At 41.8% G+C, this 21,764-nt stretch overlaps 2 protein-coding genes across 2 annotated transcripts in view; one reads left to right on the forward strand and one right to left on the reverse strand.

Annotated features, from left to right (window-relative positions):
- STAT6 (signal transducer and activator of transcription 6) overlaps positions 1–4,629 on the forward strand; it is a 98,388-nt gene extending 93,759 nt beyond the window's left edge. Inside the window, exon 21 of the mRNA XM_070938006.1 lies at positions 1,093–4,629. Within this exon, the coding sequence (XP_070794107.1) occupies positions 1,093–1,198 (106 nt within the window). The 3' untranslated portion in view covers positions 1,199–4,629. The remainder of the gene's footprint in view (positions 1–1,092) is intronic.
- A 506-nt stretch (positions 4,630–5,135) lies between these two features.
- NAB2 (NGFI-A binding protein 2) lies at positions 5,136–21,276 on the reverse strand. The gene is given in 9 exon segments (XM_070938007.1): positions 5,136–5,668; positions 7,816–8,016; positions 10,001–10,124; positions 12,225–12,276; positions 14,626–14,759; positions 16,412–17,177; positions 20,799–20,857; positions 20,859–20,918; positions 20,920–21,276. Coding segments are annotated over 9 exon segments (1,854 nt in total). The 3' UTR covers positions 5,136–5,567.
- Between the last annotated feature and the right edge of the window lie 488 nt (positions 21,277–21,764).

Raw genomic sequence — 21,764 nt, forward strand, 5'->3', positions numbered from 1 at the left:
TTTCTTCCTGTGGCTTTATCTGAACGCATGTCATTGCTTCCTCCAGAGTCCCCAGAAAATATAGTATAGGGAACCTTTTATAAGATCGATTATTTCAAGCAACCTTTCAAAGGAGGACAGGATGGCATACTTCTTAGTTGATTGAAACACTAAGCCAGGGATCAGCAACCTGTGGCTCTGGAGCCGCAGGTGGCTCTTTCACCCCTCTGCTGAGGCTCCCTGTCACTCAAAATATATGTCACAACCGCCAATGTGTAACACCTGCTGGCACACGATTGATTGAGCTTTTCAACTCCCAGTAGGCCAACCATGGATAAATCCAAGAAAAGAGAAGTTTCAGAATGTTTAATTCAACCACATATGCTAGTTTTGTGGCTGCTCAAGAAATAGTCAGGCATGGGAAGGGTTTTGTGGCTCCTGGTGTTTTCTTTTCTGTGGGAAATGGGTCCAAATGGCTTTCAGTATTGCAGACCTATGCACTAAGCAAATTAGCTTAACTATCGATGTCCTAGTTTCTGATGCATACAAAGCAAGGAACGTGTTGCTGAGGTTAGTTATTGAGAATGAAGTAGACACTGAATGGCAGGTAAAATGGGGCAGGGCAACGTGGAAGGCGCAGTTGAGAATGATAATTGTTGGGCTGACGCCTATAGAGGTTCTCAGTCATCCAGGTCATGGTTGTCCCAAAGGTGCTTTTTTCAAGAGGCAACTGGACTGTCCGGTTTTTCTTTGAAGATGTTTTGCTTCTCATCCAAGAAACATCTTCAGCTGTGAGCGAAGAAGAAACGAAACGTCTTCAAAGAAAAACCGGAAAGTCCAGTTGCCTCTTGAAAAAAGCACCTTTGGGATGTTGGGCTGATGCAATTTGTTTTGTCTACTGATAAGAAGCCAAGGGAGCTGGGGAATGGAATGGCTGCAATGGGGTACGTAGCTGGATTCAAACTTGCAAGTTCTTGGTCGGAAGCCAAGAAATTGGGGAGGGAAAATATAATGGGATGACGGCATGATCCTACCTGTTGGTTGCGAGGTGCTTCATGAGAACCAATTCCTCAAATCCGCTTGCTCACTGCCTGTTTTCCCCCCCACCCCCAGTGTGCCTGAGACCATTTCGCCACCTTCCAGTGAAGAGTTTGAAAAGCTTCTGCATCCAGACCAAGACCTGCACCCGGACCTTCACTTTTGCCATAATCCAGTGTGACCCATTTTTATGTGCTTGTCGTCTTTCTAATACCTTGGCGATAACTGTACTTTAATGGACCTTTTATGTACTTCTCCCTATCAAGCCTGGACATAAACAGTGATGGTGGTAACCCAGAAGACTTACTGTGTACAGAAAACTACTCCTGGGCCCATCTGCATATCTACTTCATCCTGTTAGATCTTTGCAAGTTCTTTTGAACCAAGACCCGCTTCAGTTGTGTGCCAACTGCCTATATTGCCAGCGCAGCCAATGGAGCAAGAGAGGGTCTCTCACTCACTCACATCTCCTTCTGCTGTGGGGAATAATATCTGGGGGAAGGGGGACGAATATGATGCACTAGCACCTCTGTGTGCTTTACCAATTATCTGTGTTACCTCTGGATTGCAAGGGAGATTTGGTGGTTTTCCAATTATAGCACATTAGATTGACTTTTACCAGTACCAGCAGCCAAGACAGAAAACATTTCATCAGGAACTTCAGAAGAAAATTTCTTTGTTCAATTAACGTAGGTAAAGTCTTGGTTGGGCTACTGATTCTTTCATGTATAGATGGGTCAGTTGGGCAAATGAAAAGATTCCAATGGAGTCTTCATTATTTTTCATTTCTCCTTTGGAAGAAGAGACATCGTATTTCCTCCCAGAATTTAACGTTCCACAGAGCCTTTCTCCATATCATACAGAATTGTTAGGCAGTGAGGTGACCATCTCAGGCCAAAACAAGAGCAATAGTGGGGAGGTGTTGAATGTCGCATGGCCTGCCTTGCTGATTTGCCAAAGTAACCTACTGCCTTAGGCATGTTGGTGAATGCAATCTTCTCACCAAGTTTTTGTCCATAGTTGGGAGGGGGGGAATAGGTGGGATTCAATTTTCACCCAAATAGCTGCAAAATATTCTGGGCCAGTTTTGCCAAGTTGCAGTTCCTCTATAATAGATGGGAGCCTACACCTTTTTTCTGATGCAGAGTGAATTTTGGCCTCTTTGAGATATGGACTGCAACACTTGTGCCATTTTTCCTGGGTAGGATAATGTAAAATCGAGATTTCCCCTATTTTAGCAGCTGGCACAGCCCAACCTTTTATACTAGATTTCTTATTGTACAGACTCTATTCTCATTTGCCAAGATCCTGGTAAAAGGTGCAGTGTAAAATAACCCATAAAATAAGACTTTATTCCAAAATAATAAAATAAATAATCTACTGAATACATTACAAACGAAAGGATGCTAGTTTTCCTATAAAGACACAAAGACTGTACGGTAGGAGATGGAGACTTGACTGAATAGCAGTTGAGTATTAATTTTAACTCAACAGGAGTTCCAAGGTTTACCTGAACAATGTGTTTTGGAACTCAGTTTGTTCCAGCAAATGTTGCTTTCAGACTGCTTTGAAGGAAATTAATATTGTTCCATCTTTATCTCATACTGTCGTTATACCGTAATTATAATGAGCAAAGGAGAATGGAAGAATGTTATTTTCCTCAGGGAAGGTACAATCCCTGGAGGGGAAACTGATCCTCTCCTGTCCCAGAGTCAGACAGGGGTTTAATTCCCTTCCTTTTTAAGGTTTTCTCAATTTCACCATTCCCCATTCACTTCTTTAGCAAAAAGAGGACTATACGATTACTAAAGCCTTGTTAGGAAATGTTCTCCTATTCCCTTAAATAACAGAGTAGTTGTAAAGTTCGTATTCCCTTAGAGCAGCAAATTGAATTACAATCCCCCCCATCCCTGTTGCATGTGTGTTTATTAAGGGCACCGAATCCAACATGTTCCGCTCAAGAGGTGATAACTCCAGAAATATCTGTTCTGATTCCCGTTCAAAAATTCCAGCAAATACAGCAGTTACTATAAACTGAACTGTCGGGGTTTGAATGTGTGTGGGGTCAGACATGAACCTGAAACTAGTAAGGGATCTTCATCCAGCAGACTTCACAAAAGCCTGTAATTTTTCATTAGCTGATTTTACTTTCTATGAAACTGCTTCAAAATGGAAGATCCAGGCAGGATCTTCCATTTTCTGTGTGTCGTGTAGAGATCAGCCTATCTACTTCTCACTATGATGGCTACTGGTTTCCTCATTGCCGTTCATTCCTCTTCCCGATTACAGGAAACTGAAGTGGTAGGGAAGGAAAGTACAGGTCATCCTCGACACACAACGGTTCCTGTTAAATTGGCACTGAAAAAAGTGGCTTTTAAGTGTAAGTGTCCTTGCACTTACAACTGTCACAGGAGCCCCACGGTCATGTAATCAAAATCCTGGCACTTGGAAACCGGCATATATTATTTGATGGTTGCAGCATGGAGGGGGAGGTTTACATCTTGGCTGTCTCAGGAATTCTGGGAGTTGAAGTTCACAGGTTGTAAAAGGGCCACATTTGCCCACCCGTTTTACATGATCAGCATTTGTGACCTACCCAGATGCCTTCCAACAAGCAAAGTGAATGGGGGAAGCCGGATTTACTTCACTGCAGTGATTTGCTTAATAACCGTGGCAAAAAAAAATGTATTATAAAATCAGGCATGATTCGTTTAACGACTACCTTGTTTAACAAATTCTCGTCACAATTGTGGTTGTAAGCTGAGGATTACCTGTATAAATAAGCTCTGAGAATAGGAGCGAGAAGCCTTAGGAAAGGAGTAGGAGAGCACTGAGAGAGAACGACGTTCCACCTGAATCTCAGCAAGGCCCCCCCTCCGCCTTTGTTGGATCCGTTATAAATTCAAAGTGTTCTGGTAGAAAAGGGATGGATTCTGATATCAATTGACCTCCCTGCATCAATAGTTTCGATAGAACACAGGTAGTCCTTGACTTACAAAAGTTCATTTAGTGACCGTTTGAAGTTACAACGGCACTGAAAAAAAGTGACTTACCAGAGTTTTTCGCACGACCATTGCGGCTTCCCCAAGGTCACATGATCAAAATTCGGACGCTTGGAAACTTATTTTGTATTTATGACAGTTGCAGTGTCCTGGAGTCATGTCATCCCTTTTTTTGAGACCTTCTGACAAGCAAAGTCAATGGGGAAGTCAGATTCACCCAACAGCTGTGTTTCTAACGTAACAACTGCAGTGATTCACTTAACAAATGTGTCAAGAAAAGTCGTAAAACGGGGCAAAGCTCACTTAATAAATATCTTGCTTAGCAACAGAAATTTTGGGTTCAATGGCAGTCCTAAGTCGAGGACTACCAGTACATATTAAAAACACTGCTGGGATGCAGTTTAGTGTGGAGGCAGTTGTTACTAGTGTGCCCATATCCAAATGGCAGCAGTTCAATCCTTATTTTTAATGGGGTAAACTTCTAGCCTCCCTAGAGCCATTAGGAAACAAAATACCTCCAAGCAGTCCAAATTCAGCTGAACAGCAACCAATGCTTCTGATGATTAACCACAATATAAAATCAGCAGGCAAGAGAAGTAATGAGGATATTTTCAGCACTGTATACACGATAAAAAAACAGGAAAGTTCTGGGGATGAGCAAAATGTGTGGCATTAAGATGCTCCAGTTCTCCTTATCTGAGGACCATCCTTGGGCTTAAAAGTGATTACTGGGACCGTATTCCAATGGAGGGGAGGGGACACAAAAACTGAATTTAATTCAATTTACATATTTTGCTTAGTTATACAGATAGCATAGTAACCTCTGGTGTCTTTGATACATCTTTTTTTTTTCCTTCTGTCCCACAAGAATTATCCTTTCTAACTATGGCAATTTGCAAAATGGTTTGCAGGGTGTGTGTGCTACAAACAGTCGTGGGGATGCAGTTTCTGCGCATACAGGAAACATCTGTTGACAAAGACTGAAGGGCAGTGACAAACATGTTTCATGTGTATGCGTGTGGTTGAGAGTACGGGAGTATGGGGACGATTTGGGAACAACATGTATTGTTTATGGCCAATCACTTATATGCCTTTCAATAAAATATGTACAGGATATTTATGTGCTTTTTTTATGGCTATGTACCCCTCAGTTTCAAGTCTCACATGGGAGGAAAGGCTGTGGGTAAGTATGACCTTCCATTAGTCCATCAGAGGGCCAGAGATTTGGTCTACCTGAGCTCATGCTATCAACTGTAGCCAGGGCACCCCCTTCTGTGCCGAGTTAAATTAAGATGGCAGGCTTTCTTCCTACGTCATTCGTCGTCCATAGGTCCATGGCTCTTCTGTTTGTGAGCCAAAGCATGCTCTCCATTTCATGAAGAGAACAGGGTGAAGAGTTGGTTGTGCTAGTATGACAGCTCGCCTTCTGCGAGGAAGTCCCACAGGCCTCCCTGGGAGTGATGCAGAGGACAGGTCCCTCCCCTGTCTAACGCTCAGAGCTGACTGGAGTATTATTGCTTAATGGCTGAGCAAGGCCGTCCCTGCTTCTCACTGCCGGCTGGTGTCTGGTTCCACCTTAATGCTGTTTCTTCTGGCCTCAGGCTGGGCTGCTGGAGGCTGGCATCGCTCAGAAAGAGTTTCCCCAAACTCTAAAAAAAAAGAGAGGCAGAAATAAAAAGTTAAGATTTCGTGATCCATTTCCAAGCAGTCATGGACATAAAATCTGGCACGAGGAAAAACAGTTCAATGGGTTTCCTATTTGAGCACTGAAGGAATCCAACTTTCATTTTTTGTTGTTCTCCAATGGCTACTGGATAAGGTTCCTATGGATAGCCTTTGCCTCATCAAAACTCCATAAAAATGAATGATCAAGAAAGTTAAAACAACTGGGCAGGGATTTCTCTAATAAGGGACTATTAATGTGTATGGGGGGGGCGGGGGTTTAACACCGATTGGGATATCCTGTGATGAATATGACTTCTCCCATTTTTCAGACCCTAAACTTCCACTTTGGAGGCCAGCAAAATAAAGTCCAGGTAAATCTGTCTGCTATGGTTTTTTTATTTTTTCCCCCAATTTCTATCCTGCCTTTGTAATCTGAAGAGGACTCAAGGCAACTAACAAAACTTAAAAATAAAATTATAACTGTATGTTGCAATAGAGCTCCAGTCTTTTCCTAGAGCTTCCAGCATTTTTCCAGAACATTTTGGGTAGAATCCAGAAACGTAACAAGTTGCCTTGAGTCGCAATCCTGTCCCTTGGTTTCTGAACCACATACATTTAGTGTCCCAAAAGTGCCCTGTGCCTCACTAAAGCTGACAAAGCTGGCCTTTTCTGAATGATATGCAATTTGTTTCTTTCCATATTCCAGGACACAACCGCAAGGTGAACCCAATAGTAATCTTTATTTTTGTCAACTCGGTGAATCTTTTCAGAAACAGAAGCCCTCCTCTAATAGGATTTCAGTTTCTTTAACAGCAACATACAAGCTTTTCAGTCTGCTCCCTGAAGAAAATTAATAGTTTTGGCCTTTACTAAACGGTGAGCGGGTTTCCCCAAAGGGATGCAACTGATCTTCATAAAGATGGGAGACTGCAACTCTCCTCATTCTCAATTGTATCCTTTGCTCCTGCCAGGCTCTCTGATAATGTTATTGTGTCAGCACAGACAGACTTCCTCTTGCCATCTCAGCCCTCTGGTGCCCATCAGATTTCAAGTGAAGCATGAAGAGCCTTTTCTGCTGTGGCTCCTGCACTTTAGAACATCTTACCTCTGCCCAAAATAAGATCTGCTACCCCCCCACCCCGCTTCTGATCTTCCCTAAGGGCTTGAACACCTGGCTCTGCCAGCTGGCTTGTGGCCCCAATGGGGGAATATCTCACTAGTGTTAATGGATTAGGAGAAAATCCCACCTCCCCTCCTGCGCATCCTGCTCCCTCTCCCCCCCCTTTTAAACTGTAATTTTACTTTTGATTGTAGTTCTATTGTATTGTTTTTAGAAATATTTGTGTTTTATGGTTTTATAGCTTTTAATGTTGCAAGCCACCTAGAGTCACCTCATAGCAAGGTGGACAGCAAACATTAAAATAAAATAAAATAAAATAAAATAAAATAAAATAAAATAAAATAAAATAAAATAAAATAAAATAAAATAAAATAAAATAAAATAAAATAAAATAAAATAAAATAATAAAATAAAATAAAATAAAATAAAATAAAATAAAATAAAATAATAAAATAAAATAAAATAAAATAATAAAATAAAATAATAAAATAAAATAATATTAAATAAAATACAGCTAGTCCTCACTGTAAAACCACAATTGAGCCCAAAATTTATGTTGCTAAATGAGACATTTGTTAACTGAGTTTTGTCCCATTTTACGACTTCTCTTGACACATTTGTTAAGTGAATCATTGCAATCGTTTTAAGTTAGGAACACGGTTGTTAAGTGAATCTGGCTTCCCCGTTGACTTTGCTTGTCAGAAGGTTGTAAAAGGTGATCACATGACCCTGCAACCGTAATAAATAGGAGTCAATTGTCAAGCATCCGAATGTAAATCACATGACAGTCACATGTAACAGTAACAGTCATACATGAGAAAAATGGTCATAAGTCACTTTTTTCAGTGCTGTTGTAAATGGTCACTAAGAGAACTGTTGTAAATTGAGGACTACTTGTAAGATAAGATAAAATAAATAAATAAAATAAATACCAGTAAGAAAAGAAAAGAAAAGAAAAGAAAAGAAAAGAAAAGAAAAGAAAAGAAAAGAAAAGGGAAAACAGCTACTTACCAGGCATCTGGGGTTTTCCTTGCAAACATGGGCTGAGCCGTCCCACTCGCTCGTGGGATACCAGCCGGGCCAATCGCAGCCCTTCATCCATCAGTGTCTGCTGCAGGATGTGACGGCTCCATAACCCATGTGGCGGGAGACTCAGCAGTGCATCAGAAGCGGTGTTGGGGGGTGGCGTAAGCCGGGGACAAGACCCAGTAGCTGTGGGGGGGAAAGAATCAGGAGGGGAAATACTGAGTTGTACTTAAAGGTGAGAGAGAGAGCAGGAAGGCAGACTGAGGTTCTTCAAGTATCTTTCCCACCACCTCACTTCCCTGGAGGAAATGCAACACCTTTTCCTAGATAGTCTGTTAGGGAGGGGAAGGATGACTACAAAAACTGGAGGATGAGGTGAACCTGAGAGAATGTGTATTTTCCATAACGCGTTATCAACTTTGCATAGACAAGTGAAGATATATTACTTTAATCCAGTGCTTTTTAAACTTGGCGACTTTAAAAGGTGTGGCCTTCAACTCCCAGAATTCCCCAGCCAGCATGCTAAATTTTGAAGTTGCCAAAGTGGAAAAACATTGCTTTTTATCGGCAAATAAATAAATGGATGTCTAAATGAATATAATTGACGTTCTCCAAAACTAAGACATTTAGACATGAAGTAAATTAAAACATTTACTCTAGTACTGTTACTAATTTAGACTGCTGATTAAAAGAACGGTGCTAATTTAACAGGTAGCTGTTGACAATGAAGAGATATGCTGAACACTATGTTTCCGTTCTCTTGTATTCTCTTTTTTCCTTATTTCACCCCTATTCTCAGAATGTACAGATAATCAATTTACAACAGCTTATTTAGTGACCGTTCGAAGTTACAATGGCTCTGAAAAAAGTGACATGACCATTTTTCATATTTACACTGTTGCAGCATCTCTATGATCACATGATCAAAATTTAGGCACTTGGCAGCTGATCCATATTTATGATGGTTGCAGAATCTCATGATTCTTTTGTGAGCTTCTGACAAGCAAAGTCAACAGGGAAGCCAGATTCACTTAACTGTCGTGTTATTAACTTATCAACTGCAGTGATTCGCTTAACAACTGTGGCAAAAAAGGTCGTAAAATGGGGCAAAACTCATTTAAAAAGTGTCTCACTTAGAAATGTTGGGCTCAATCGTGGTTGTAAGTTGAGGACTGCCTTATAAAGTTTTCTTGCTCAGTCTTTACAAACTAAACTAAAAACACAATTATTAAGTTAAAATAATAGAATAGAGGTATTAAAATACAAAATAATCCTATAAATAATCCTATAACTTTGCAATGACTAATTTAAACACTATAAATAATTAGAACAGATAACTTTACAAGGCTATAAATAAAACTAGAATTTATAAACAACAGTAAGAATGTAAAGCTATGCTAATTTACATTAAGTTAATACTTGCTGAAACCCTGATAGGGTTTATTTGGACTAAGACCATTATGACACAACTAATTATAATAAAGATATAACAAAATAAAACAAAACAGTGGTATGTTTGTATTTAAAAGGAGAGGAGGGGAAAAGGATGGAGAGGGGGAAAAAAACAAAGAGAAAAAGAAAGAGAAAACATACTAAATTATGGAAATCTAATTAAAGCTCAGTATCACCTCACTTGGAGGAAGCTGGTTTGGGTACACTCATCATATTTAAAGTACCATATGGTTTGTTTAGTTTTGGTTTCCGGAATGTGTAAACCCAGACATTCTGATCTGTAGACTATGATTCATGGCTTAGCATGCTGTATAAACCTAGCCAATCATGGTTTCTTCCACAAAGCAATTAAATTAATACTATTTTAGTTGATGTCAAGGTCACACAGCAAGCCAGACAGAGGGAAGAGGAGGGTGGGTGGGCAGCGAACTGACATAATAAAATGTACAAATTGCAGCTTCTATTTGTAGTTAGGGTTAAAGTAATGCACACAGGATAAAGTGTGATTCAGTACTGCACACACAAGATTGAGCATGCTCTTGTAAAGTAGTGCATGAGAGACACTGTTCCAGAAACAAGATGGATTCTACAAACAGGAATGACATCACTTTGTGTGAAGCCTACCAAGAAACAAACCCTCTTTCATAATTTCCCATTTTACAGTCTAGTTCCATAGTCGATACCCACGGAAAACTTCCTTAGCGCCCAGAGCACTCACCTTGCGGATGTCCATCTATGCTTTCCCCAGACAAGCTGGCTGTGTCTTCTTCTATGCTGGATCGGTATGGAGGAAGGAAGGGTTCACAGACCAAAGGAAGCTCAGGGCGACTGTGTTCTGTAACCTATTGGGAGAATTACCAAGAAAAATAAAAGGGAAGCTGCCTGCCTGCCAATTTCACTTTCTCTGCGAGAGCTGTGAACTTTTAAAACTGAAAAATGATGATACAATTTTTTTTCCTGCAAGCAATAAATGTAATTAAACACTGTATTAACCTGCATCCAAAACATAATCTTGTAATAATCTGAAATGTGCTTACTGCAGGCAATATGCTTGTATGATTTTTAACTTATCATCCAATTGGCTTGCCTGGAATCATGTTGTATACGGATTAGTATGACATTTCCTCCTGTACTTACTTGTACTCGTATTAATTTCCAATTAATCTGTTTAGTTACAAATGATACTAGAAAGGTAGGGTAAGGAATTTGATAAAAGGATAACATGGAGACTTTGGTTTTGGAGCTTGGAACATCAAAAAAAAAAAAGAAGAAGAAGAAGAGTTTTGGCCAGAGTTCCGTGCACAAGGAAATGGTAGCCTTCATCTCTTTAGCCTGCTTCCTTCTATTCTGCCTACTCCGTCAGGACTGCTATGTAATTATTTTAAAATGCCTCCATTAAAGAGGACCCTCGATCTCCCGAACAGGCAAGAAGTACATCCTGTTTCCCAAACCCTATAATCCCCTCTCCCTCTCTCTAAATTGCTACAGAGCATGCTTGCAAATTTCAGGTAGAAATTGGTAGGCGTTATGTCTGTCTCATTCGGTAGAGCAATGAAGACATGGAACTGGTATTTTCTATTGTACATGTGTTAACTAGCACTGTCTCCACACTAAGGCAAACTCTGACCTTTCACACATTCAATCCATGACTGAAGTCAAGAGCTGGTTGGGAATGGGGCTGGGAGCAATTTTAGAATCCTCAAATTTCATGAATCATTGTGATCCTACACATAATGATCATATAATACATGTAATGAAGAATGTATTCACAATGTAATGAATAATACAGGATAAATATATATTCGCTATTCATTCGGAAATGTACATATGCACCAATATATCCAGAAAGATGTGCTTATATACGATAGATAGATAGATAGACAGACAGACAGACAGACAGACAGACAGACAGACGATAGATAGGTCTCTGTTGCCTTATTCTTGAAATTAAAAGTTGCCAACTAGTAAACCCAGAGAATTCTCCTAGTTCTTCAAGGACCCATAGGCCAAAGGAAGATGCTGTCACATTGGTAAAGCACACAAAGCTAAACTGTTGAGAAATCTGGACTCACACCTTTACCATATTCTTTATCTAAGACAGAGGTGTGAAACTCGCAGCCCATGGGCCGGATGCATCATACACTGGCCACCCTCACCCCCATTTTAGCAAAGGGGAAAAATGTCACGATACGTTACATGACAACGTGATGCCGTGAGGTTGATACCTTTGATCTAAGATTAAAAATGATTTTGACTAACATTAGCCTGGTCTTATCTGGACTCAGAAGGGTAATTTTAAATTAATCCTAATCTCCAGCTTCTGGGTAGAGAGATGAGAGGTAAGGGCAGTTGTAAAACTGAATTATTCTGGTTGCAGCATTTTTTTCTCCCCCAGCCCTTAGGCATACTACAAGTACGAAAACTGGAGACACAAACCAAAACACGTGGCCAGCCAATCAGGCAAAAATGGGTGGCCTCACTCCCCACAAACAAATCAGAATTATCCTCCTTTGCTAGGTCTTCTGAAGTCAGACCAATAGGTAAATGCCAACCTAGCCTTAGCACGCAGTATGAGAAGAACAGCAGGTTTTCTTATGCTATCAGTCCTCTCTTCCTATTGCTCATCTTCTGATCCTGTTCAATGGGGCAAACAGCTTTCTCATTTTGCATAATTTATCATCCAGGACATGAAGATACCGCAGACAACAGAGAACAGGGGCATCCTACTTTCCCGATCTGAATCTCTTTAAGGACTGAAAGATTACAAGGGGGGAAAACCCAGAGAAACCTCTGCTTCATTGAAGAAAAGATCCAAAAATGGACCACTGGTTTACAAACAAAGCATGCATTGTTTCATTGTATTTTTGTATTTTTCTCTGAAAACTCAAAAGCATTTCTCTGTCTTTTTTCTCTTGTGCATATAGCGTATCTTTTTCACTTACCTCCTGCTTGAAGCGCTTAGCCTGTCCACCCGAGTTTTCATCTGGACGCAGCCTGGGGACAAAAGTCATAAAGGAGTCAGCATATCCAATTAAATAATACATCCAGGAAATCACTTCTAGCCCAATCATAGAAGAATCATTCATGCAACACTCCATATGTTCTGGACTACCCTGGTCCAGGACATGTGCCCGTACCAATTTAGCATTTACAGAAATTTGCAGCCTGGGTGGGTGTTGGAATGAATACAATTTAATGGCCTGATATAAAGATATAAAGCATTAATAACATCACAGAAGCTAACTATCTGTTGCTGGGGTTATATTAAATAAGGCTTGATACCAGCTGAAATTTAATTTTCTTCAAACACAGCTTGCTAAGCAGACCATAATGAATCAATCTACATATTAAGCTTAATGGCTAAGTCTGTTGCACAAAGTTAAATTTTTGTTCATTGGGGTCTGTTTGATTAGGCCTAACTGGGTATGTTCACTCATCATGCATCATTGGTTGTGATGGCTGAATATACAAATTAAAGTATATATTAAAAAATTACAGGTAGTTCTCGACTTACGACAACTGAGCCCAATGTTTCTGTTGCTACGCAAGTGAATTTAAGTGAATTTAACCCTATTTTACAACCTTTCTTGCAACAGTCATTACTTGAATCACTGCAGTTAGTAACATGATTGTTAAGTGAATCTAACTTCCCCATTGACTTTGCTTGTCAGAAGGGGATCATGTGTCCCCAGGATATCTCAACCTTCATAAATATGAGTCAGTTGCCAAGCATCTGATTTTTTATCGTGACCATGGGGATGCTGCAACATTTGTTATGTTGAAAAACAGTTTTTCAGTGCCGTTGTAACTTCGAAGAGTCACTAAATCAACTGTTGTAAGTCGAGAGCTACCTGTAAATCAGATCGCTTTATCCTGATGGGTAAAATAGGATCTTATTTTAAACATAAGAAACTATAATAGGTCCTTATTTTAAACGTAAGAAACTATGGCCTCATATAATGAGAATGTGTTTTAGTTAATCTTTGGCTCAGGTTCTCCATCTGTCCTAAAATTCATATTTATGAGAAAATCTAATCTTTCTCTGCAGAAATAATTGCAATTTCACATGGTTCCTCGAATCAGAATACTGAGATATATTCCAATCATGTTACTCAAAACGGTGTCGACGTGCAATTTTATATGAATGAAGGCATATATAAGTGTCCCAGGATAATGTTGCAAGATCCAATCTGGGTCGGTCTCCGGGAAAGTGGCCAAAAGCTCAGAAGAGTAAACCGCTGGTCCCGTTGACCGACCCAGATTAGATTTTACAATTTTACATCCTGATTTAATAAGAGATCACAGTTGGCGCAAATCCTATTTCTCGATTTTCAGCTGTAAAAGGGAAAGTGATTGGTTCAAAAGTCAAAGCAGAAACTTTTTAATTTACTTTTTAAAACATTAGAATAAAAATGAATTACAGGTATTAGATACTGGAATTACAAATATGTAAAAATTCTAGGTTCCAAATTTCAGCTTTAACCGGACAACAGCGGTTTCAAAACGGAAAACAGACGTTTTTGAGTTTTTTGACAGATACAAAAAGTTGGGAATGAAAACGTGAAAACTCAAGGTTGATGCAGGATTCTTCCTATACCATTTGATTATGATTTCCTTTTTTTGTTAAACCAATTTCAAAGACAAAGACAAAGAAGAAGCAAATTAATACAAGGATTGTTTTCTGAATGCCTGAGATATTCTTGGGATAATTACCTGTAATTAGTGGACAGATAATTAATATAGGTGGACAAATCTTACTTTAGCTCCAGTTTAGCAGAGATCACTTTGTATCAATATTCCGCATACTTCACATCTAGCACTTATTTTTGACAGCATGCTCAATAATACAGGAATCAAGGTCAGATGGAATACATGCAAAATGCTTTTTTTATCTGCCAGGTTTTTGGGGACATTTTAAAAGGTATTTCCAACCTTTTGAAGAAATTAGATTTCTTCAAGCAACCTGAAAGGGATAATACCTCCAAAGGTGCTTTTTCAAGAGGCAACTAGGCTTTCTGGTTTTTCTTTGAAGACATCTCACTTCTCATCCAAGAAGCTTCTTCAGCTCTTGACGAAAAAATGTCTTCAAGAAGCGAAACGCCTTCAAAGAAAAAACAGAAAGTCCAGTTGCCTCTTGAAAAAGCAGCTTTGGGACAATCCTGACCTGGATGACTGAGAATCTCCATAGACTGAAAGGGATAGTTGAAGAAGATATGACTAGAAGCAACAGCAATTTGTTCTGCCCACTGAGAACCTTCCCAACAGGTTTACAACAATCATTCAAGAGCAGCCCAGTTCTAGAACTTCTCATTGCTAACAAAACCACCAAGATCTGAGTCTTACCTAGAACCTTTCAGTGAAGAGAGATAGCTGCTCTCCCGAGCCACCTGACGTGACAGTGAGAACAATTCCACACGACGCAACAGCAGTGAATTGTCTCGCAGACAGAACTGAGCAGCAGCCTCATTAATTGTGAGCTGGGAGAGAAGAGTGAACAGAATTGATTCTCTGAGGAAGCAGAGGACCTCAAAGAACATTAGGCCCACAGCATTCAAAGCTCCGATTCTCATAGTTTCTGAAAGCATGGACCAATGAATAAACTAGCTTCATTTGAGATTGACCATCCTCTTTATTTTAAATTAAATTTGTATCAAAATATAATTCAAAATTTTATATTTGCTACTGCTTCGATTATTTTATGTTCCCCATCTCTTGATACATCTTAATACAAACTAGTCAACAATGTTCTTCAATAGAAACCTTTGAGTACGAAGAGAAAAGGGATGAATAGGTCACTAGCCCAATGAAATCTCATTTTTAATTATCGATCATATTTTCTATTACATTAATGACACCACATGTTACCTTCTACATTTAGCTCATCACCATATATTGTTTGCAATATTAATGTTAATCATAATTTTTGGTAATTCTTTATACATTTTAGTCCCATGAGGATTTATAGTTGTATACTATATTTTAGTATACCGCTATAGACTGATTGCTGACTGCTGTCATAGGAAGAACAACAATCCCCTAGTTTTAAACATTATTTATGCTGGTCTTGGATTGAAAAATTATATATTTGCCTTTTCTGTTTGGGTTGTCTGTATGAGGCAACAGCTCCAGTCATTATATTGCACGTGGATTCAGTCAGTAACTGAATTTGAGGCCTATTCATTATTAGCATTTTCTTGAAGTTAATATTTAGATTCCTTCATGTATCATCAATTACAGACTACATGAAGCACTTTTCAACTAAAGATCCATTTTCATGAACCAGCTAACTGGCACTGAAGTCAAAGAAGGAAGCCTGGCCAGCGAACATGAGAAGGTGATTCTCCACAGAACCTTAATGGTTTGTAGAGAACAGTTGGAGAATGATGGATATTTAAAGAATTAGCAGGAGAGGAAGAGAGAGGGAGGCAGGGAGTGGGAGGGAGGGAATGAGGCAGGGAGACAGAGAATGAGAAGGGGGGGGGGGTTCTGATCTGGGATAAGGCAGATGCTACATCCACTAAAATTAACTCTAAGTGAATCAGTAGATATTCCTATTAGTGAGTGAAAGACTGGAGGGCTCTGCAGTTATTCTCTAAGACCCCACTCCTTGGTTCTTCATCCAAAACTCTTGAAGTTCGAGGTCCCACCACTGTGAAACTCTTTTTCCATATAAACTTTTAGATTCATTCTGTATCATTTAAAAACAAAATTACTACCTTCACTATATAGGCTAAAAACAGAGAGGACTGCACCAGTAAGGCCTCCTTTGAGTTAAACTCAGTTCTCAGGGATTACGTCAACACATTCATACAGTTTTTTTCATGCCATCTGGGAATGAGCTGCCTTCTTTCAATATTTTTAAAAACTTCTTAAATCTGGCCTTCTCCCCCGCTATATCCTGAGGTTCCCCATCCAAGTGGTAAACAGACCTGCCCTTGCTTAGCTTTCCTTTCCAGATGAAGTCAGCCAGATGCTGTCCCCCGCTGAGAGTATATAGTGTTTTTTTTATTATTATTATCATGGTAGCATTAATATTAGACATTCTTTAGTCTACTAAACCTATTGAATATTTTAAGTAAATATCATTCCTGAGTTTTGGTTGACCAGTGTAGCTTCCCTCATGGCTCACCTCATGAAGGGTGAACTGTTTGCCCTCGCATCTCCGAGTCTCACCCCGCCCGTAGATGGCACTGTGACGCCGGATCTCTTCTTCTTTGTGAGGGTCCCCATTGTCCATCTGGAAGATATGCCCCACTGTTTTGGCCAACTTCTTATTCAGCTTCAGGAGAGTCTTCAATTCTACATCTCCACTGCGCGGGCAGCTGCGCAGCAAACGATCCACCCCTTCGGACACTGCATGGGCCAGCTCTGGATCGAGATGCTCAGTGGATGACGGGAGCTCGCTGGGTGAGGTGACCCCTCCTTCTTCTTCAGACTCGGGGTTCCCCCATTGCATGGCTGCCAAGGGGGACAGCTTCTCTTGTGGCTCGGAGGGGCTTTTGGAAGGGGAAGTGGCACTGGTTTTGCCAGGGATCTCTACTGGGCTGGTGTGTCCATTGGTGAGTGACTTGTGGCCTCCGGACTCGGAGATCTTGAAGAGTGGTATGCTGCTTACAGGTATGGAGGGCACCGGCTGGTTGAAGAGACAAGGATTGGTTGCCCACTCCCGGAGAGCCTTCTGGAGGCGCCGGACATGGAGTGGCTTGGTCGCCATGCCAACGAGAGCCATGATCTCCAGGAACTCTTCCTCACCAGCCTCGCACAGTTGCTGCACATCATCACCCCCCTGCTGGATGAAGGTCTCATAGTAGGAGAGGAGGTTGGCTCTCTGGAGGACACGGTAGAGCTGAAGTTCGCCCAGGGTGCGGGGCAGCAACAACGCCATTGCCAATTGCCTGCAGGGGTGACAGAGTGAAACCATGAAGGCCGAAGTACAGGTAATCCTTAACTTACAGCCATTTGTTTAGTGACTGTTCAAAATTACAATGCCACTGATGATCGGTTTTCACACTTACGATCTTTATAGCATCCCCATGGTCCAGTGGTGGGTTTCTAATTTTTTTACTACCGGTTCTGTGGGTGTGGCTTGGTGGGCGTGGCAGGGAAAGGATACTATAAAATCACCATTCCCTTCCCAATCCAGGAGAAGGTTACTGCAAAATCCCCATTTCCTCCCGATCAACTGGGACTTGGGAGACAGAGAATAGATTGGGGCGGGGCCAGTCACAGGTGATATTTACCAGTTCTCCGAACTACTCAAAATTTCCGCTACCGGTTCTCCAGAACTGGTCAGAACTTGCTGAAACCCACCTCTGCCATGGTCACATGATCAAAATTTGGACACTTGACAACCGGCATGTATTTATGACAGTTGTAATGTGACAGTTGTAGTCTGATCACCATTTGTAACCTTCCCAGCCAGTTTCCAACAAACAAAGTCAATGGGGGGAAGCCAGATTTGCTCAATTTACCCCATGATTCGCTTAACAACTGTGGCAAAAAAGGTCATAAAATGGAGCAAAAATCATTTAACATGGAAATTTGGGATTCAGTTGTGGTCGTAAGTCGAGAACTACCTGTAGTAGCCAAAATGGAAGGAGGGCAGAGCTCCTCTTTATCTCCATAGTTCAGGTAGGAGAAGAAAGAAGACACCATAGAAAATACTTGGCATTTCTTTTGCACTAAATTCACAAGTTTAAATTAGCGTGAGCTATCAGTGTCACAAATTAAGAGGCTTTCCCCCCCCCTCTTGTTTATTGGCCATGTGTCCCCATTCACACAGAAATAATGGCTTGATGATATAAAGCAGATGATTTACACTGAAATTTTCCTCTGTTTCTTTGGATGAACAGACCCAAATTTGGCTGAAGGGATCTGATCCAGTCCAGGAGTCTTCTTAGGCTCTACAATAAACAAGGGAGGCTTTCTACACAGCCTCTTAAGTGTGTTGTTGTACCTCATATAGTCACTGTTCTGTTACCTCTACATCACTGCCATATTCCTGAGGCAAACAAGGCCCAGCTTTTTCCTTTCTCTCTCCTTCATGCTGATAACACCACCCTCCCTTTGCTTTCTTGGAATAAAGTCCCACTGTGCCCAGTGAGGCGCGTTTCTTATTAAGTGTATTTTCAGGCTGCTGCTGAAAACTTCAATTACTCTTTTTTTTTTTTTCTAACTAATCGGAGAATTTGATCTTGCACTAGAATTCACTAGGGATGCACATTCTCCATCCATCCTACACTGCAACCCCAAACTCTAATCCATTAATCTTGCCCTCAAAAGAAATCTCTTGTTCTCAGTTTCAGTTTTTTTACCTCTGCACCGTGAGGATTTTTTCTTTATTAGAAATCTTCAAGTACAATAAACTACCCTGACTTACAATTACAGCGCCTCATGCATAAAAGTCTTTGTCTTTGCACTACCAGCTGGATCAGAATTACAATCAACCTTCTGTCCCTTGAAAACCCAATGTGATATCTTCAACCTGCTTAGTACACAAGCGTGCACACACAAAACCTAGATTTTCTGCACAAACCAGAAACACTCTGCACACACCTCTTGCTGGGTCTAGTAACTAACATGCGCACACATATCAGACTCCTCCAAACGCCCACTGCTTGTTCCTTCTTTATCCACCCTTGTGCACGCTCTCTGTCTTCTATTACAAGGCCATTAAGAGAGTGAAGCAATGGGCTGGGGTGGAGTTGGCACTCCGTGGATACCCACAGAGCTGCCATTATTTTCTCTTCTTGGAAGAGGCTGAAGATAAACAGCGTGTGAGGAAATTTTGAGAATACAAGTGGGAGATATGTGGGTGTGGAAGGGAGGGGGGGCTAATGAGAGAATGCGACTGTAATGTGGGAAAAACCTTGAGAAACTGGGCGAAGAGACGCTGCCAAGGGAACGGTCAGATAAGAGACAGCATGGCCCTCAGCTGGATAGTGGGTGGGGCAAGAGGCTCAGAAGGGACCCTCCCTAGACTCTCCTGCTGTAAAGGAGATGGGGAGAGAACTGTACTTTCAGACTTGCAACATTTGGTCCATTATAACAAAGTCACATTAATTCATCTTGCTTGTCATGATTCTTAACTTGGTGAGGCCAACAGCAACTGATGGTTGTTGACAAGACACTCTCCAGATCAAACTTCACTATCTTCCTATAGTTCTTGCCAGTCTTTTCTGGAGATGCCAACAGGGTAGGTATTAAAAAGTACAGGGAGTCCTCGACTTACAAGAGTTCATTTAGTGACCATTTAAAGTTACAGCAGCACTGAAAATTGTGACTTATGACCGTTTTTCACACTTAGGACCGTTGCAGCATCCCCATGGTCACATGATCAAAATTCAGATGCTTGGCAACTGGTTCGTATTTATGACTGCTGCAGTATCCCAAGGTCATGTGATCCCTTTTTGCGACCTTCTGACAAGCAAAGTCAATGGGGCAATCAGATTCCCTTAACAACCATGTTACTAACTTAACATATGCAATGATTCCCTGTGGCAACAACTGTGGCAAGAAAAGTCGTTAAAATGGGACAAAACTCACTTAACGAATGTTTCACTTAGCAATGTAATTTTTGGATTCAGTTGTGGTTGCAACTCGAGGACTACCTGCAATTATCCAAGGACCTTAAATACAATACTGCGTGGCTTGTCATCTTTTGGAGTTACTTAACATTATAATTTAAAGCACCGGAGAGATTATAAAATTATAATTCTAAGATTATTATAATTTTAAGATTACTACCTAGAATATAGTTTTTCTTAATCCCAATACCTTATATTTCTGGATAAAGCATTAAAGGTTAGGTGTTTTATGAGGATGTACATAATCTTAACATCCATCCATTTTAACATCAGTATTTCAATCCCAGGTTGAAAGCTCAGAGATGAGGTTGCTTTTATCCTGGCTCTTTTTTTTTTTTTTTTTTTTTGTGGAAATTAAACTCTTCCCTGCTGCGTATTCTTTCTCAGATACCAATGCTGGTGTGGTTTTTCTGAGCGCACCATGGCAATGCCCCGAAATGCTCTCCACTACAGATCCTGGCTACATACCCAATAATACAAGAGCAACTCTTTGGCATTCAGACTGAAGTATATATTGAGAGAGATGGGAAGGTGTCTGAGCCTGTGCAGAATCCACCGGCCCATCGGACTCACAGACTAGGCAGCAAATAAGGTTGCCCAGGTGGGGGGCGTGGCTCCCCCCACCACCCCAAAAAAAAAAAAAAAAAAAAAAAGCAAGCTCGATCCCCGAAATCTTTGTTGAATATCTTGGCATTTTCACCCTTTGCATCCGAGCAGCTTCTTGGAGAAGCGTTTCGTTGAAGAGCTGCGAGGTTCGGCAGCCGATTCCTCCTGAGTAGGTCTTGACCCCCCCCTCCCCATAACTTGCTCCCAGTCGCTCATCTCATCTCTCCTGCTCATCCGCGGCGCCTCCTCCACTCCCCCGCCCCCCGCCCCCCACCCCAAACTCTCCCTCTCCTCGCACCTCCCCCCCCCCCGTGGCAATCTTACCGCGCCAGTGGATTTCTTCGCAGTCCGACCGGTGTGCCCGTCAAGCATGGACCCAAGGCCTTCGGAAGCCTCGCTGCTGGCCGCACCTTCTTCTGGCTCTCCGCGGAAAGGCAGACCCAAGAAGGCGCAGGGCTCCCAACGCGGCACCCCTGTCCAGCTTCGATGGTCTTCTGCCTCCCTCCGTCGGAGCTTCTCCGTCCGCCCCCGTCCCCCTCCTCCTCTTCTTCTTCCTCCTCCTCCTCCTCCTCCTCCTCCTTTCTCTCTGCGCGCCTCGGCGCTGAGCCTTTGGCACGGAATTGCCTCCCACGCCGCCGGATTTACAATGGAACGGCGGCGGCAGCGGCTCTGAGCTGCTGCCGCGCGTGGGAGGTGCCGGGGGCGGCAGGCAGCTTCTGCCTCGGACCAGAAAAACTGCAACAGCAGCAACATCAAACAGCCTTCGCCACCGCAAGCGCCGGGGGAGGGGGAGGTACGGCATTTACCGCCCACCTTCCCTCCTTCGCGGCTTCCAAGACGCCAAGGCAGGAATGAGCATATAGGATTCCGACCACCGCCACCGCTTTATCGCCCCAACTTCTTCCACTTTTTCTTCGGCGCGGGCCTTTTGCGCGCCTTGGAAAGAGGAGATGGCGTCGATCCGGGGACGGACATGGTCGGCCTGCCGCTTTTCTTGGCCGCGTTTTGCAAGCCTGAGCTTTTTTTAAGTCTTGTGGAGATTCTCAGACGAGCCTGAGCTTTGTGTGGTACGCCCCGTCTCGGTGAAACGCGCACCACTTTCGTGCACTTAAAATAAAAAGCGGGTTTCCTTTCCTGAGTGTATGCCCGCCGCCGCTTATTCCCGCCTCTGTAGGTTCCTCGTGTGTGCGCGATAATGCTTTCTTTCCTGAGCGCGCTTGCATGTGCGTTGTAAGCGACCTATCGGTTCGCTCACTGGGACATTCGGGTACACACGGGGAAAAATAGTTC

Source organism: Pituophis catenifer, unplaced genomic scaffold (genome assembly GCF_029215685.1).
Source record: "Pituophis catenifer annectens isolate HBS135680 unplaced genomic scaffold, rPitCat1.0.hap2 SCAF_2, whole genome shotgun sequence".
Lineage (NCBI taxonomy): Eukaryota > Metazoa > Chordata > Lepidosauria > Squamata > Colubridae > Pituophis > Pituophis catenifer.